This window comes from Empidonax traillii, unplaced genomic scaffold, assembly GCF_003031625.1.
Source record: "Empidonax traillii isolate 1590-97213 ecotype Southwest subspecies unplaced genomic scaffold, ASM303162v1 scaffold311:size671644, whole genome shotgun sequence".
In the NCBI taxonomy this organism is placed as follows: Eukaryota; Metazoa; Chordata; class Aves; order Passeriformes; family Tyrannidae; genus Empidonax; species Empidonax traillii.
In genome coordinates this window covers 400,377-420,125 of record NW_020955504.1, presented here as the reverse complement: position 1 = coordinate 420,125, position 19,749 = coordinate 400,377, and the positions used below count along the sequence as shown (strand labels likewise).

Below are 19,749 nucleotides of genomic sequence, written 5' to 3'. Positions count from 1 at the left end.
TTTGGCATTCATCTAATTGGAAGGTAAACTGTTGGAATCTGCTAAACAGAAAACAAACACACACAACAACTCAGAAAAAAAAAATATTTTTTTCCACTGGGCTATATTTGATTCAGCTGAAGTAAGACCAGACAAGTCTTACTTACAAGTCTGAACATGTTCAAACAAGCAGCAAAAGCAAGGGAAGGAAGGAAGACGCATTTCAGCAGTGGAAAACTTAATTCATCCCTAGCCACCTTGTCAAACCATACTCCAATGCTTCGAATGTAAAATTTGACATTTTCTTGCAGCTCTCTAGTAATGAGCTCATTATTTAGATTTATTACTAGAGATTTAAAAACCTGAAAATGTTCTTACAAGCCACAAACAATTCGTTCTAATAGAAATGAAGTAGAGCTGTATGTGGCTTCATGGGCTACATGTTTCTTTGAATCCCTCTGCTAAGCCTGTGGGGTTTTACAGTCACTTTCTCTTAACTTCTGTGTCCTATACTCATGTAAAGACCCATAGCTTATAAGCTAAGTGTTGGGTCCTGACATGAATTGCAATGCGTAGTTGAATATTCTAACCAAATATGCACAGTTCCCCCTTTCGTAACCTCCTTCTGTCACAATATTAACTAGAAAAATTCAATCAAAAGAACTGTGAATTTTAGATTGCATCCTTTCACCATTCATGGCACGTCTCCTTTTGAGGTAACAAGAGTATCATTTGCTCATAAGACAGATGACCACATTTTTAAAATGGAGCACAATTAATGGCACAGGAATAAGGCAATTACGTTACATACTTAAAAGATCATCATGGCCTTTGGCAAAAGAATTATTAATCTTCTGCTGATTACAAAATTAAAACCTCACCCGTTTTTTATTTGGAGTTGCGTGGAAGGAATAATTAACAGCAGCACTGATAGATCTTTATTTAAGGCCATTCCTCTACAATTCTGCAACTGCAAGGAGTATATTAACTTACGGTACCCACAGTATTACTCTAAGGGCTTAAAATAAATGTCATCACACTTAAACCATGTTTCTCTCTGTATATCTCACTACCAGACTTTCATTTACTTTCACTTTTAAACTATCTAGTTGGCAGAAGCTCCTGCCACAAATACACCTTCCATTGAAGTAAAAGTGCTTTCTGTTGAGCTCTCAGTTTTTGAGTCCTCCTACATCCCCCTTGAAAAGAAAATGGACTTTGAACATACTTTGAGAAATTATGTTACAAGCATCTGGAAAACACTAAGTTCAAGAGGCAGGCAGAGAGCTTGAAAATTTCTTCCCTGGTAAAGCTCTAAACATTTCATCAAATGGTCATGAAGTAACACCTGCTTTAGTACCAATATTGCACTGTTTTGTGAAAAAGGAAAGAAGGAATGCAAAAGATCTTATTCCTGAAACAAAACACCATTTCTGTACATGCCCTGGAAAAGGACATACTCTCTAAAGAGCAGCAGAAATACAATGAGGAAACGAGTGATCATACTTGTAGTGAATGATGAATACAGAATTTTTTGCAGCCATGCAAGCTACCATCACAGCCTATCACAACTCAGAGATGAAATCCATTTAATCAACCACCACCACCACCACATGCTGGGCCATGAGCGAGCGTTCATGCACTCCTGCATGCCTTCAGATGGGTGTGGCAGTGAGAGGCCCTGAGGTCAGGAAATCACCTTGCCAGCCACACACGCTCCTTCTTGTTCTCATCGCAAAACAAAGGCATCTGTGCATGGACAGCAGAAGTGTAGTGTTGGCTGAGGCTGCGGCAGATGCCGCAACACAAAGAGCCGCCGCTGAATCGTGATGATCAATGCTGCTGTCACTTGGCGCAATCACCCGAAGCATGCCAGGCACAGAGTCATCAATCACTGAAGTGTAAGCCTACCCCACAATGCACGCAACTATTCGCCCTGGGCTGCAGCCTTGTTAAAACTCCCCCCCTCACTCTTTACCGAGGCACATATTCTTTGAGAAGTATTCTCCACCCTGCCCTTCTGAAATCCTAGGGAATACTTGCTTGTTACGATAATGAATTTGCCCATGACTTAGGCACTGCCTTTTCACTGTAGACATGTCCTAGGAGGACAAACAGGTTCTGATTTTCTTTCACTTCACTTAGTCTTTGCTAGGACACAGAATGCCTTCCTTTCGTGATTGGCCTGGGAGAGGACATCAACACTGTTCTTGACAAAACTACTGAGTCATGTTTTGGAAATACATGGGAAAGGGCATCTCCTGTTACATATCCCCAGGAAGAAGACTATTTCCCTGTACTAGCAGTTTGTCTTGATGGCCCATTGAAAAATCTGATGCAAAGGCTGTAAATTACTCTACAAGACCATCCCAAGGGCTTATCTGGAGAGGTCTTTGGGAGTGAAAATTATTCTACACAGAGTTCAATAGGTGTATCAAATGTATACACAATTTAAGACATCAATAAACAGAAGACTTGCCATAGAGACAGAAAACTCCAGGTACTGTTAGTAGTATTTCGGGAGACAGGAAAAAATGCCTAGTGGTGAGAACATGTAGCATAAGCCACAGAAGAGCAGGGGAGGGTAAAAGAAGCAGGCATGTAAAGCCCACTGTGCTGTACAGACTTTAGGAAATAGCCCATGCATGGGGAAATGCATCACGAGCTACTCTGGAAATCACTAAAGCTTTTCAGATGGAGGCATTAGCTTGGTTGTAATCACCCATACTCTTAAAATAAACTGTACAAAGCTGGCATTTGAACCTCTACTCAAAGTGTAAGATTGATGGCTTGTGTCAAACTTATTAATATGTATTTCCTTACTTCCCTATAATTTTTTGATAAGGATAAAGAACTGAACGGGTAAAAAATGCTGTGGAAAATAACTTTCTGTTGGACTGTATATGTGTCATGTGTAATCTATCTTATTAAAAGAATTACAAACTAAGGAGAGAGAAGGTACTAAGGTCACACACCAACAAATCACATATGGAGAAGGATTTTTTTACAGGAACTTCCCAATTAAGAACACAATCAAAACTAAAGTCAAACCAAACCATAAATCTGCTAGTTTATAAGACAAATCCTTTCAGCTGCTCATGGACAGACCAATTCTTTACTGTCTATTGTGAATTTCTCCACTTAAACACAATTTATGTAATCAAGGCAACAGAACTGCCATTGCAAACTACTCATTACCATTTCTGAAATATTTCTACATTATTAGTCGATCCCTCTTTACTACAGATTATAAATTATTAATTCTTTTTTTCAGTTCCTCTTCATAATTGCCCATCATCTTGTCATCTCAGCTATTTTATCATCCTTAGCCCTTCCCCACATTTTTGTGATTTCTCACTACTCGTGTAGTGAAGAACACCAAACCATACACTGAATTCCTAATGGGCTCCAGGAAAAGCTGAACCTGCAACCATTGATTTATGAAGCTGTTACTCAGCCTCTTGGGAGCTCTGTTTGAGATGCAGTAGATGGAGGCACCACATAGATGCTGTGTCCTCATGCATGTAAAGCATCTGCCCTGTCCCTGAAGCTTCATTTCCACTCAGAGCTTGCAGTCAGAGCTAAGCTGAAGATACATTACAAGTGTGTGCCTTATGACTGCAGGAAGCACAGTTGAAGAGTTTGAGATTGTCAGGTTCAATAAAGCTGTCAGCATAGCAAATCAAGGATAAAGGGACCAACAACAGAACAACCATATGAAAGAGAGATAGGCCAACCAAAATTTAAAAATGGCTGTAACCTACATTTTTTCTTACTGTATCTGAATCTAATCTGTTTTCTCAATCAAATCAAATTAATTAAACAGCAGTTTTATAAAACTGCAAAAATTAAATTACAAGGTCAGAGCAGCAAACTGACCCCGAGATGCCATTTAGGATATTAATCTTGTCTTTTAATGTATTATTTTATAGAATCAGAGAACAGCCTCTGAACACTTTCAAAGATCGTCAACATCTGACCTTCAAAAGCCCTTTGGCTATTTGCCAAAGTAACACTCTTTCCATTAACAAATCATACTGGCCATCCATAACCCAGCATTATTTGCAATCTAATTAGCATGTTTAAAAACAGTTTGAAAACAAATTTATATCTCTAGTCATGAATTCTTGAATTTTTCTTTAAAAATAACGACCCACTAAGTCATAAGATCTGACATGTAAGCAATCTAATTACTGTTTTCCAAAGGAAATAACTATTTGCTCTTAATTCCCAGCACACAATAACTTGAAATTGCTTGAAAATTAAAAAAACAAACAAACAAACCCAAACCAACAATTTAAAGGTAGCATATTTCCAGAGAAATCACAGTATTTTTCTTTTATACTGTCTTCTCATAGAGTATTTCATAACATTTCTGAGGGAAAACAAAATATCTGTAAATAAAAATTGGAACTCTCTGCACAAGCATTTTTCTTCCAGGAACATCTAAAGACATACCTTTTCTCCCCAAACCACACTATCTTAACTGGCCTGGTAGAGAGGGTAGCACAGGGTGAGAAGAAAACATTGCAAAGCTCTGATTCTGAATAAGAAAATGTAGCTTTAAGCAGTTCTTTCTGAAACACCTGTTAACTGAGCTCTCAGTGTGCATGTGTTTATGGAATACTAGTGGAAAACAGAAAAACGACTCCATAAAATACAAAATTGTACTAAATGATATTAAAACTTTGCCAACTATAATTACCACTATCAAAAATGGAAATACATGTACTTATGTGCTTTCCACATTTCACATTTGTACTGACTTCTCTGGAGCCATGAAGATATAAGTACACGGTTCTAAAAGTAAATACACAAAGTAAATAAACAAACATTGCCCCCTCCATATGTGTACATTATTAACAATTTAGATCATAAAAGCTTTCAGAAAACAAAGCACTTCTGCCTGTAGATTCAGAACAATGAGTAAGAAAATAAAAACTAAAAACCAGTTTCCCCAACATGATAGAAATATCTGAACAAACCTAAATTCTTATAGAAGTTGCCCATAAAAGGAACACTAGATTTCAGCATCAAAAGGTCAGTAAAGCAAACAAACAAAAATCTAATAAAGAGCTTACATTTGCAACTGATATTAAAAATAAACCATCTGCCAAAATTAAAATTCAGCCTTTGAAATGGGACTTGAACTCTTTATGCATACTCTGCCCTGCTGACCCTTGCTAAAGGGTGTAAGTCAATACGAAATACTCACAAATGGAGAGAGGATGATGGATTTTCTGCCAAATAACCCTAAGCAAAAGTAACGCTGTTAGCTATGAAGCCTGCTTTTATTTCCTTTGCCAAGTGATGAATTAAAAGGACTTCCTAGCATACATGATATTTTAGTGTTTGCATTTTTTAAGCCTTGGTTCTTTTCTTCTTATAAATAAAAGCAATACAACCAGTAGGTAACAAAAGAACAAAAGGAGTTGCTTCTTATGTGTTTGGAGTTTTAAAACTAGGTGAGATTGCTAACTTGGGGAAGGAAGGGAAAATAAACAAGACAGAAGTTGCAATGTCATCAGTTTCTACTCAGTAGAATGGTATTTTATTTATCAGGAACTGGGCAGTGCCTTTACTTTCTGAATGAATGACAAATCCTTTCTATCTATTTTTACCTCTGGGTAACTATCCTGAGACTGAGAATAATGGATAGCCCTTAACAGTTGCACACTCCATTTAATTTATGAATGTCACTGGCAGAGGAAAGAGTTGTGTTAAGCTCTAACATGTTGCAGAAAAGGTCAGCGTATAGGACATTAAAATACCATGTCAGCTTGTAAGTAAATTCCTGACGCATGTTTACGTATTGGCAGCTGTCATGCAAAAGCCCAGTTACCTTAAAGCTCCTATTAATGTAGTGCTTGGCATCTCCCCTTTTGTTATGGTGAGACAGTTTTTGCCCCCAAGAAAGTTTATAAACTGAATAAACACATCAAGAAGAATGGGATTACACATGCAGGCATGGAGGCTGAAATTACTTGCTTAAGGCCAGAAAGCTAGTCAAAGGTAGAGGTGACAATAAGATGTATGCCTCCTGACATGCACTACAGTGTCAGACACGCAACAGACTGGGAGCTCACCATCAGGCTTTGTGGGCTGCTGGTGACAAACGATGGACTCAGCAGCTTTGTCTCCTTGTCTTTTACTGGGCAAGAAAGAGGAGAAAGGACAGGTAACCTCAAGACATCAGCTTCTCAGGAAGCCAGCCAGCTCTAGTTACCAACCAGCCGGCAGGAACATTCACACTTGCCCTTCCTGCCTCCACATCACCATCATAGCAAATTCCCCAGGCATACAATCCCATCCCAAACACTGTCTCACTACATCTCCCTTTTACTCTGAAAACCCATATGAAGAGAAGAAAACATAGCTTTCTCAATTAAGTTACATTTGTCCAGTTCTCCCCTTGTTTCTGACACAGCCAGCTTTGTTATGGTGTGACACTTCATTCTGCACACAACTGACGCACACACGTGCCACATCACATCTCCTAGTCTGTGAGAAAACCATTTAATTCCTTTGTCACTCAGGCACAGAGCAGCATCTATCCACCAGCAAAATTTAAAAAAACCCTTGAAAATAACTGTGGCAAGGCCATGGTATCTCTTCATTTTTTTCTATCATGTCACCGTTAGTTTTTAAATTGCTTTCCTCGTGCTGAAATCCCCCATTAATGCAAACTTCTCTAAATGAATTAAAATGCCTGGTCTCTCATGTGACATCTGGCCTGAGAACAGCGGTAACTCCTGGTCCTCCTCCTCCACTAGGAGGAAATACAGTCAAACACACTGTTTTGGTATCCTACAGAGAGAGCTTCATGAGTGGAAGATGCTTCACTATTAATTACAGAGGCTCTAAAGGAAAGGAAAAGACAGAGCGTGTTGCTACACAGAGAATGAATGTCAGAGCCTACAAAGGAAATGTAAGCAAATTGCAAGGGTCTTCAGCCCCACAAATTAAAACCCGGAAGCTAATAAAGTGAAGCTACTGGGATATATTAAAGATGGAATTAAAAAAACCCCAAAGTACAAAAGAGCTGGATGCACTACTATTAAAAAAGAGTGAATCAGAAATTCCAAAATCCTGGAAGAAAGAAACTCCAAACCATACAGTTTGTATCAACACTTCAAATAAGTTCCTTTTCTCTTGGTGCCTTGTACCTGAAAAGTATCAAAACCTGTTTTCAAGTAATGGAGAAGGAGTGGGGAAAAATCTGCATGACTATAGGCTTGATAGTTTTCACAGATTTTAAAGAAAAGAATAATTAAAAACCTGAATTGAAATAAGTAAGAAATATAACCTTTGCCTACCAGAGGCAGGTTATGCCAGATACTAAGGTTTTTCCAGTAATGAAAATGTGACATCATCTCAAGAAGGTGGCCTTCAGGAAAAAAAAGCCTGTTACAGCAATAGAAAAGAGTCTGTTATCAAGGCTAGAAGAAAATGGTAACTACATGATTAAGAGATGGAAGAATAGACAGCCATGACAGAAGAACTGTGGGACAGGAGAGAGAACCGGCCTGAGGACTCTCATTTACTATTTGCTAAACCACCTCAGCAGAAAGACTGAGGAACACCAGTAGAAGTGTACTGGCAATGCCAAAGCTTGAAAGCATTGCTACCATAGAGAGGAACAAGAATACCACACAGGAGAAAGTTTCTGTGGCTTTAGGAAAAAATGAAGAGAAACAGAATGAAAGTTATTGGTAAAGGGTTACTGCCATTGGGGAAAAAGGATAAAAATATAACCTGTAATTTGGGAACCTCATACTTGCAAACATCAGAGAAGAATCAGGGAGCCTAGCAGTACTAAATCAATCACAGTGATGTATGAAAAATGTGTGCTTGAATAGTTAGAGACAGTATAAAAATTATCATTTGAGAAAGAGAAAACAAAGCTGTAATACAGCATTACAGAAAAAGAACAAATGAGTACAAATTGGTCATGGAAACCCAGGCAGCTTACCAGTAGCAAGGGTTAAAAATCCTAGCTAGTTTCAAACTAGAGTCCAGTCAGTTCCTGAAGATCACCTGATATGCTTGTCACATAAAGCAGAGAAGTCATACTAAATGGCTGATGATTTACAATCACATGCTATTTTATTCCTGTAAATTACCCCTCATAATTCTGCACAGAAACAGAAGATTTGGGAGCAAACATGTACAATGACATTTTGTAGCGAGGAAATGTCAAGTGAATTTTTAACACTTTCTAGATGTGGGGTTTTTTTAAATGGAAGGTAAAATCTCACAAGAGAGTACTCTTAATTTGTGAGGTTTTGTCTTCAAACCTCTCCTGATTTGGCAAAAGACCACTTTTTTATGACAAGTGTTATATGGGTTAGACATAATTCAATAGTTCACGATCAATACCAACTTTCGGTTTTGAGTTTACCTTTGCATAATTTATAAGATTTCAAATTAATTCAACTCTGAAATACAGTGACATACGCTATTGACGTCAATGCTAGAATGCTTCCTGACACATAAAAACACTCAGGACAGCTTTCTTCTCAATCCTTCTGAAAAGTTTTATTTTGCCATGTATCTTAAAGGTCAGAAGAAAAAGTTTAAAGAAATATGCAGTGGCACTGTGGAGTCAGAACTTTCTTAAGGACTCTGAATACACAAAGATATAAGAAAATATTTGATTCTCATTTGACATAATAATTAATAAACTATTTCGAGACTGTTTTAAGCACTTTCTGCAATAGAAAGTAATTTAGATCATTGTCACCTGACTTTCAGTTGAAGCAATCCATAAGCAAGCATGATTTGCACACAGATTATTTATGACAAGGCAGTAAGAAAGCTCAGCTCTCAGGAACCCTGACTTCCTGTCAGTGAAGAAAAATGTGTTACACTACATCTCATCTCTGAAGACTTTCCTGCTTACTGATGAGAAAATTTGCTTTTGCTTTTAAAAGCAAAAGGCAGAAGAAGAGATTTTAAAAGCATAAGGGAGAAGATGATTTTTTTGTTTCCACTTTACAACACATGAAAGAAATGGAACTTACTTTTACTTCAGCAATTGTGAAGAAATAAATAAAAAGGGCACCTGGGATGTGAATGGCATCAGCACTCACAAGCAAATGGCACAGATTCACAGATCTTCTAACAGTAATGGTATCTTATTTTGCAGTTTGTGGTGCCACTGACTCTTGTTATTATTAAACCATGACCTTAAGAGCCTTGCAGCAATACCAACTAAACACAATATCATCTTCCTTCCTCCCATCACCATCACAGTTGCTCCTAGCACAGCTGCTTGAGCAGCTGCACTATGAATGGGATCAGAGAAAACACTGTAAAGTTTTGAACATCCTTATCTAGTTTGTAGTACACAGATAGTAGAGTAGGCAAGTAAAACCTATACTGATAAAGCTGTCAATCACACTGTACCATGAAACCTTAGCCCTGCTTTAACACTTTAGCAAGAAAAAACACATTGTCCAAAGAGCAAAATACTAGAATGCAATCGCATTACATTTTGTTTCTTATGAAAATAAGAGTTAAGAGGTCAGAGGTTAAATAACACAAGCCAGAAGGACGCTGGGCAGCTTCTTAAAAATTAAAGGTTTCTGAAGGATCACTGCATGGAACCCCCTTCTAATGGTATGAAGCAAAGAAAAAAATATAAAAAAATAAATCCTTGAACTCAGCATTTAAATATAATAATATCCCATGGGGTATTGGTGCCAAAAGAAGTTTAGCCAAAGTATTGGGCTTTATTTCCTTTTTTGGAAAAAGACTGCTATTAAAAAATGGATTGAGTTGTCTTATGACATTTAAAAAAATCTACTGAAGATTATTTGCTTAGGGTATTAAACACACAATTTTTATAAGGTGCTTTATAAACTTGTTATACGATGTCTGGTCAAAGAATGTGAAACGGATACCCTTTGAAATCCAACTTTTCATGTACTTAACTGATAGTTGCAGCAGCTAGCATCATTAGTTTACTTTAACAAGAGTACCAACACAATAAAAAGAGTCAATTACTTAGCTTATAAAAATTTACTGCTTCTACTTGAGTTTATACCATTCAAAAAGTGTGACAAATTCTTTCCAATTACACCAAGTGCACCAACTCAAGAAAGAAACAGAAAGTAAACCTTTCTTAAGAAAGTCAACAATAGCTTGCGATAATCCTGCTCTTGTCACCCGATACACCACAAGGACAAAGTTGCCTAGCACAGCATGCTCTTGGCATTGAATGCAACATGCTTATTAGGAGTAGGAAAGAAAGCAATCACCAAAAATAAAAGTTCAAACCTGAAAAACAAACTTCAGAAAAACTTTGGTTAAGGATTCCAAACATATACTCATGCTTCACTTGTCTTCTGATTTACAACAACTCCTCTACTGAGCTGAAATACCTTCAAGGGATTAAAGAGATGGATGGGGCAATCTGTTGTGTACTGCAATCATTTTCGACACACTGACAAATACAACTCAGGACAGCCCTGAGTTCAGAGAGCCACAAAACCCACAACTTCAGGGACACAGGCGCTACAAAAGTGATGCTAAGGGTAGCACAGCACTGCACCTCCACACCTTTCTCATCTGGGTCACTTATGGGGCTGGGCACCTCAGCCTCAATAAAAGACGCTGTTAAGCTTAGGGTTCAGTTGCAATTTACACTAGGTGTGGCCTTCAGTACTGAACAACTTCTATGGATCAGCCATGAGTTTGAGCTACTTCTCACTAGAGAAGTAATGAAGAGCAAAAGTGGAACAATAGAGGTTAATATCACAAAACAAATCTAACACTCAAAGGAAGTAGTTGTTTAAATACATATATACTTCCCCACTTATTTGTAGTACAGGATTCAGCCCTAATGCCAAGCTCTTTTCCCTGCCACTGCTGAGAGGGTCAACTTTCTTCACTGCTTAAAAATTAAGGTGCACCAAAACCAAGTGATGTAGAATCGGTTAACCGGGCCAGTTGAGGCAACCTTTCATACAAAAGGAAAATGAAATGCCAGAACCAGATTTCAGGCTGCTGCCAGAGTGGCTAAAGAGATGTGTGAGAGACCATAAAGCTGTGATGGCAATTGTGGTGACCAGTACACTCAACATTCCCTGGAGTACCACTTCCCAGGCCATCAGTGAGGATGCTCTCCAGTGCAGGAGATGCTTGCATCATGTACCCATCCTCACTGGGACACACCTGCTCGCAGCAAGGATGGGGAGGAATCCTCAGGAAATCAGGCCCCGAGCAATAAAAGGCTGACAAGACAAACAAGCGCAAATCAGCCGAGGTAGGGCAAAAAAAGTTCAGCGGCAAAACTCGTACCAAGAACTCAAAATTAGAGAAGGAGACTCAGTTGTCAGTACATAGCAACAAGGCTCAGAGAAGAGAGAAAGAACAAGCTGCACTAAAAGGCTTAAGCTATCTAAAATTTTTTGAGGGCCTGTGATTCACTTGGATACCTGAAACTGAAGCAGGGAATGCCTTCAACCAGGGAGAGTTCACAATAGGACTCAGTGGTTAAACTTCGTTTACGTTTTGCTTTTTTTTAAAAAAAAACAGAGTGTCTACATTATTGCTACCTGACACTACTCAAAAGGCACAGCATGCTGCAACGTAGGCTGCAGAGCAAGCAGAGAAACAGGCAATGCAGATCAGAGAGAGAAAGTAAGGTTTAAAAACAAATTTAAAAAGAACTTTTTGAGAGGATTTTTTTTTTTTTTGCCTTGGCCATGGCACACAAACAGTGGGATCTACACAACAGATTGGTTTTTCGCTGCTGGCTGTCCCAATTCATCCTCTCCTGCACCAGCTCTGGTGTTTTTGTGACTCTGGGCTGAACTGCTTCTGTGTTAAGTCAGCAGAAAAGTAAGCCAACAAAAAGGGCAATAGGTTTCTGCCAGGATGTCATGCAAAAACAGTCGAGCAAAGACTGAGAAAGGAGACAGACTGAGCTGCTCTGGCAATGAAGGCTCCGTATGATTAACTAGTGCATCCACAGTAGCTTTACTGGCACTTTAGACCTCCAAATGTGACTATAATATTATAAATATTTATTTCAGCAAAAGCACCATCTTATGTGACATTATCTCATCTTCCCCCATCACTCAAAACTGTTTGCCCAAACTGTCTAGCAAGGAGGAAGGAAAGAGATTTTTTTTGTTGTGGTTGTTTTCAGTCAAGACCAACTCTCCAGTTTAGCTTATCATGTGGACAAGCTGTGAACAGGTGTGCTGGTGAAAGAGATGGGTTGTGCAGGACTGTAAACAAGCAGCTGGAGAAAGGAAGGTGCTTAAACCAGGACAGAAAATTTTAAAAGTCTGTGTTTGTAAAACTGTGTTGCAAATTCAAGCCATGATACTCTCCTTAATAATCTACAAACTTAGCAGGAGATTCAGCTCTAAAATATCTATGGTAAAATTTAAAAAAAAAAAAATATTAAAAATAGATATAAATACCAAATATATAAACCAATAAATACAGAGATTATATATATGATTTATATATCATCATCCTATCTCATGGTGAGTGAGATAACACATATACATTAAGATATTTATTCTACTATACAGGAAATTATTTGCAGACTATGTCATATCTTATGTTCCTGCTTTGGATGCAGTTGCATAAGTCTGAGAGCCAGTCTCTTCGCCTGTGCTCCCTAAAATGCCTCTCCCAGCCACATGGTTCTGCCAGATACCTTATGCTATTTCTAGCACCTCTTGGGTTCTTTTATGAGCTTATGCAACTAACCTACATGGCAGAATGTGAACTCTAATTGCTCATACAAGATTTAATGAGTGTCAGATCCAATGCACGAGAACAGTGACGAGGGAAATGTGGAACGGTGAAAATTTTTACTTTTAGCAAAAGTGAAGTAACTAAACTTGCTCAAGTAGTTATCCAACTCCAGCATAGCTGGCCTGCACTCTGTCTATATGAATTAACTGCAGGATCAGCTTTCCCATCCAGTTTCAACGGCCATACAGGGTTCAGGTAAACTTCACACTAAGCAGGAAAGCAGTGGCGTTTCTTGCTGACTGCTTTGCTGCACAGAATTCATAAGGCACTGGGCTCTCTGTATCGATGGGACCTTCAACGTGGGCTGGCACACACTTTGTGGCTGTCATTTTAGACTACAGTTTTGTAGGGTAGAATAAGACAGTATTTCATAAACCAGTGAGTTCTACATGTGGTCTCTGCCCACATGCTCTAACCAGTTACCAGAATAAATGTATTTTTTTGAACCACAAAGCTTACAGTAATTACAACCATTAGAACAAACATTTACACTTGTGACTACCTGCAAAGTTTATTTAGGTAGGCCACTCTAGGAACTATTGCTTTTAATAATCTAACAAGGATCTACAAATCATGTTGAAGTTCCTTCCTCCACAGAGCAAAGGCAATCTTGTTGTGAAGTCAGTTTCACAGGGATTTGTGTGCCGTAGAACAAAATCTGAACAAGAGCCTTTAGCTGGCAAATGCACAAAGGTTTTCCTCTATTGAATCTACTCTGCTTTGTCTCCCAACAGAGAAACTCGGGCCAAAGACAAATAAAGCAGAAAAGAGTGTTAAAGACAAACAGGTGGGTAAGACCAAAGAAAAGCAAGAAATGCAAGGATATGTTCTTAGTGCCTGAGGGACACGCTGAATGGAAGGGAATCCAAATGCAAGGTGATATTTTGGGCTCCAAAACCTGTATCAAGACTCAAGACTGTTGCCAACATTCAGTTGATACAAAACAGACTTCTCACTTGAAAAGATTGCTCACTGCGGAAAAAAAGTCACTTCACCAGGCTTATGAAAACGTTAGTTACTCTAAATGCTTATAGGCCTCATTCCATAGAACCATGGAACAACAAACATGGCTTAGTGAAATATCAATTTGATTACCATTAAATAAATGTATTCAGAATGCAAAATGTTCTTCTTTGAAAAGATGTTTGATCATATTCGAGCAAAACAGACAGACCCTTTAGCTGTATAACAGTGACACTGTAAAAAACAACCCTTTCCCTTGACATGATCATGCATTCAAAAAGGAAATGCAAACACGTAACACGTGCCCAGACTACCTTGAAAACGTCGTGTTTCATCACCTTAACAGTAATGATCTATTTTCTTACACAGGTCAGCATTGTCTGAGCTACTCCAACCTCAGTAGAAGAAGTGAGAGCAGAATACTGAATCAAACTTCTCCCAAGAACACTCTTTGCTAAAAAAAATATTACATGCAGATATGCAACAATCTTTGCAAATTATACTGAATCAGAAGGACAGAGGTTAGCAAAAACTGACTCTAAGAACTAATTTTGTTAAAAATATCCTAACAAGGATTTAAAAATCCATTAAAAAAACCCCAAGGATTTAAAAAAAAATTCAAGGCACAGAATGCTTAGGGAGATCAGAAACTTGAGTAAACAAGTAAAATAGAAAATGGAAAATCAACAAGTACTGTTTGAAAGGAAGAAAGTCTTCAAGAGAATCGAATACACATAAATAAAATTTTTACTTTTACAGCTATTTTGTTGTTATTCAGAAAATACCAAAGTTACATATTTCTTTGGGTTTTTTTCAAAGTCAATATGATCTACTACAGGTTTCAATCCTTTATTTCTACTTTGTTTCACTTTATTTTTATTACTTTTTAATATTTCTTTCTATGTTTTTGTTCAGTAATCAGTAATCAGTAACTTCTTATAAGAAACCTTTCTACTCTCGATCTGTAAATACATTGATTGATTTGTATCATAACAAAAAGTATATACTTTCTATAACAATGCAAACAACTCATCTTTTCTATGATTACCAGTGAATTTAAATAGAACATATCTTCTGTTTAAAAAACTTACTTTCAAGTTATTTGGTATGTCATTTATGGCAACATGAAGGTATGACATAAGCATATGTTTCTCTACTAATTTTAGTGTGCTAGCATTAGAAACCTCATGTTTCATATTAAACCACCTCTTCAAGAGCACTGTTCCACAGATACCTGAACTCCAACGTTAGGACTAATGGAAGCCAATCTGCATGATCAGGACGCAGGAGAAAATGGTTACAGCAGTGCAAAGTCATTACCACTGCAAAGCAGCAACACTTCTTTTATTTTATTAATTCTAAGGTTTAAACACACATAACAATTTTTAAAGAAGCTAGTTCATCAGTCAGCCACAAGTTGTTTTTTTTTTGCCTGCAACAGTAAGTTCTGTATGTCTATTGTTGCTTGTGTAGGCTGAATTCCTAATATAAAAAGAATCTGCCCAGTCAAATGCTTTTATGGAAAGTTAAGGGCCTCATGACAAGGTTTGACAATGCAGCTGGACCAACCTAATGGCTCACAGCCATCAAAATGAGGCAGTATTACTCTTTCTTCAACCACCTTGCCTCCACTGTTCCTCTGCACTGGTTCAGGGTCATCTGACCTCTTATTTGGCTGAGTCTGCTAAAGTGGCAGAGAAATAATTCAGCAGGAAAAGAGAATGGTTTCTGTTGGTTATCAAGCGAGGTCAGATGGATACGAGTACAATGAACAACAGGACAACTCTTTCAATATGATCCAGACATTTGACTGGTTCAGCCGCCTTGATGAGTCTCAAACATGGTGATAGGATAACTTGAGACAAAGGGCAGGTTAAGAGAAGAAGTGCTTTTGGCTTTTTACGCATTCATTTTAAGACTATTTTATGCTGATATTAATTACAAAGTAGAATTCTTACCTTTCATTGCTAATTTTTCCATTCACTTACATCCCTGTTTGCCAATTTATCAACAAATCATAACATAATAAACCGAATAGTGACTTACCTACAAATCCTTTCTCTCCAACTAATTTAAGGGCAATTTTATCTGCCAAAACAGAAGAATTTCCATGTGCAATGTTAGCAAAAGGTCCAGCGTGAACAAATACTGGTGTTCCCTGAATAATAAAAAATATATTCATTAATTCAGTGAATAGATGCCATGGTTTAATCTCAGTCAGCAACTAAGCCAGCAACAAAACCCCAATACATATTACTCACTTTTCCACCGGTGGGATGGGGGACTGAATCGGAAGGGCAAAAGCTGAGAAAACTCATGGATTGAGATAAAGACAGTTTAATAGGTAAAGAAAAAGCTGCACACTCAAGCAAAGCAAAACAAGGAATTAATTCACTACTTCCCACAGGCAGGCAGGTGTTCAGTCATCCCCAGGAAAGCAGGGCTCCATCATGTGTAACAGTTACTTGGGAAGACAAATGCCATCACTCTAAATGTCCCTCCCTTCCTCCTTCTTCCCACAGTTCTATATGCTGAGCATGATGCCATATAGCACGGGATATCCTTTTAGTCAGTTGGAGTCAGCTGTCCTGTCTGGGTCCCCTCCCAACATCTTGTGCACCCTCAGCCTCCTTGCTGGTGGGATGGGGTGGGGTGAGAGGCAGAAAAGGCCTTGACTCTGTGTAAGCCCAGCTCAGCAATAATGAAAACATCCCTGTGTCACCAACACTGTCTCCAGCACAAATCCAGAACGCAGTCCCATACCAGGTAATATGAAGAAAATTAAACCTATCCCAGCCCAAACCAGCACATTAGGTAAGAACCTCAATAGTTCTGCAGACTAATCAACATGATATCTAAATCAAAGCACATACAGCACGGAAGTGCTGTTAGACAATTTAGGTGTTCTAGATACATCTCAGGTGCTTCAGACCTCCTTCACTGATGGACCTAGTTGTCAGAACCTGCTTCATTCATAGAAAGGTAACAGACAGCAGCACAACCTGTAGGTAACTTGCACACCTTCTCCACCCAACCTTGTACTAACACTTAAGTTTTATTTCTACTATAATCCAGTATTTATGCTTCGGCATTCAAATAAATAAGACTGCAATTTTCAGCTACCAGATTCAAATCCATATGATTTATTCCAATTTATCTTTTATTAGTCACTAAATTTAATTTTAGTCTTCCAAGTCATAATTTCTTGTGGCATGCAATCACAGGGCTGGTCTTGTTAGAGCCCAAAACACACATGGGCAGATGCGATGCATGGAAGCACAACTACAACCAGTGAGAGGGCAGCCGAGCCCATACTGTGGCAGCTATGCAAAGAGAGGTGTCAGAAGAGTCTCCCACAGCATTCCCTGTGCAATTGTGTTTCCAAGAGTTCATCCACACAACATGAATATGGAGGAAATTTAGACTGTAGGATCCACTGGTAGTCAAGAGGCCCCCTGCCACTAACTTGAAATCCAAACACACTACTAAATCACTGGCATGGACAGATGCTCCCCTGGATCTCTGAAATCCAGCAGAAGAAAAGGAGGACCTATTGGAATGTTTTTTTTTTAACAAAAGCAATCCTGGCAGAAAAGTAAAGTCTGGGTACCGAAGGGAGTGAACTCCAGCAGGACCTTGGGAGCCTCAGGCATACCCTGGAACAGAGACAACAGTGTCTTCTCAGGCCAGCTTTAGTGACTGTCAGTCCATCTGTCCTACTCTGCAGAGTGCCACTTAGTTTTGCTACACTCTTAATAAACTATATGGAGAAACAAACAGTGGCACAGGGATGCATTCTGCTGACTGTTCCCAGTACAGAAAATGTTATAATCCAAGTTTCAGTAAAAGAAAATAAACCTAGAATGTCAATAAATATCTGAAGTTATGTGGCCGTTAGAAGGATGTTTATAATACTTATTACCATCCTTCTCTCATCTTTACTGTGAGTGGCACTTCAAACGTAATACAACAAACCATCCCAGAGCAGCCAGCCTGCAACTACAAAGAGCTGTCCCATAGAGCAGCTGCTCTGTTACACATGGTATAAATAAATGCTAAACATTAAGGGATCAGTTGATGAGAGAACAAATCTGTCATGGGAAACATGGATAAACACTATGAAATCACGATGTACATTCCAAACAAAGTAATCGCAATTCTGCAGCACTGGATATAAATTCTACTGAAGTCTGTAGTTATTGTAGGTGGAGTTTCCCACATCTCTCATTTTGATATTTCACTGTCATTCCTGCGTAAAAAACACTGTCAATCACTAATATTTTCAGGTGGCATTTCTGGTGACAGAGTAGCAGGGTTGTGACGGAAAGCAACCCACCAAGAAATCTCTTTAAAAACCAGCAGATTAAAACACACATCAATCCACATATGAAAAAAAGCACAGACACAAGCTGCCAGTTCAGTTCCATGCAGTACTGGCAGCTGGTAATTTTTGATTTAGGGCCTTCTGAACCTCTTTTCCAGTGCATGCAGACATACGTGCAAAGCTGGTGCAAATCTACTGAGTATGTTATTCTTCTCCCCTTTCACAGGCCCTTAGAAGCAACTCCTTAGACTTCCACAGCTTTACACAATTCCCTTCTACAGGCTCATGGCCAGATAACAGAGGAGTGCATCTATCTCTGCAATGGCTACTTCCAGGTGCAGCTACCCACAGACACTATGACTTACAAATTATGCTATATCAAGTGTCAGTATCAGCTGGAAGTCATCCAGAAGATACCTTGTCTGGTAGTTTTTTTGCCATTCTCCAAAACCAAAGTGATCTGAAAGACCTGCTTTGGTGAACAGTTTCACCCTACTTGCAGGACAGGTCCACAGAGCATTCTGAGCTGCACTGGTGTTCTCTGCCTTGTCCTTACAGGGGACTTAAACTTGCCAGAAATCAGCTGGGAGCATCATATAGCTGGTACAACCTGGGCCAGAAGATTCCTAAAAGCCTAGACAACAACTTAATGGAACAGGTCCTAAGGGAGCTGATTCAGAAAGACGCCCTCCTTGATCCACTGTTTGTCAACAGAGTGGATCTTGTAAGCGCAGTGGAGATTGGTGGCTGTCTTGGCCACAGCCAACTTGATCACCACAAAGTGATCAAGTTTAAAATCTCTGTTGACAGGAGGAAAAATATCAGCAAAACCTCAACTCTAGACATGAGGAGAGCAGACTTCAGGCTGCTCAAGGAATTAGTAAGTAAGGTCACCTGGGAAAATGTTTTTGCAGGTACTGGGGTCCATCAGTGCTGGTCACTTTTCAAACATCACCTCTTAAGGGCATAAGAGCAACAATTTCCAAATGCTGTAAGTCAAGCAGGCAAGGCAGGAGGGCAGCTTGGCTAAGCAGGGATCTTCTCTTGGAAATTAGGCAAAAAAGGAAGGTGTATGCCTATTGGGAGAAAGGTCAAGTGACATGGGAAGAGTTCAGAGATGTTGCTTGCTGCTATAGTGAGAAAATTTGTGTGCCCAAAGCTCAGCTGGAGATGAAGCTGGACAGAAATGTGGGTGACACATAAAAAGAATTTTTTCAAATATATTAATGGCAATAGGCAGTATAGAAATATCACTGGCTATTGCAGGGTGAGGATGGTCACCTCACAAACAGGGACAGAGACAAGGCAGAGGTGTTTAACACTTTCTTTGCCTCTGTCTTCAACATGGATGATGGACCAACTGGGTCTCAGTGCCCTAAACTGGAGAACCATGACTGTGAGAATGATCCCTGTCAGTCTTGAAATTGTGCAGGATCTGTTGCTCCACCTGGATCCCTACAAATCTATGGGGCTTGATGGGATTCATCCACAAATCCTCAAAGAGCTGGTTCATGTAATTGCAAAACCTCTCTCAATGATTTTTGAGCAGTCTTGGGAATCCTGAGAGGTCTCAGAGGACTGGAAGCTACCAAATGTCCCAATTTTCAAGAAGGGCAAGAAAAAGGATCTCAGAAACTACAGGCCTGACAGTTTCATGCCAGTGCCTGGTAAAGTCAGGGAGAAGATTATTCTGGGAAGTATTG

At 39.0% G+C, this 19,749-nt stretch overlaps 1 protein-coding gene across 3 annotated transcripts in view; it reads right to left on the bottom strand.

The window, feature by feature from the left end:
- MTHFD1L (methylenetetrahydrofolate dehydrogenase (NADP+ dependent) 1 like) overlaps positions 1-19,749 on the bottom strand; it is a 143,325-nt gene that overhangs the window by 73,293 nt on the left and 50,283 nt on the right. For all 3 annotated transcript variants that reach the window (XM_027891172.1, XM_027891174.1, XM_027891173.1), the window contains one exon: positions 15,769-15,880. In XM_027891172.1, coding sequence (XP_027746973.1) covers positions 15,769-15,880 — 112 coding nt within the window. The remainder of the gene's footprint in view (positions 1-15,768; positions 15,881-19,749) is intronic.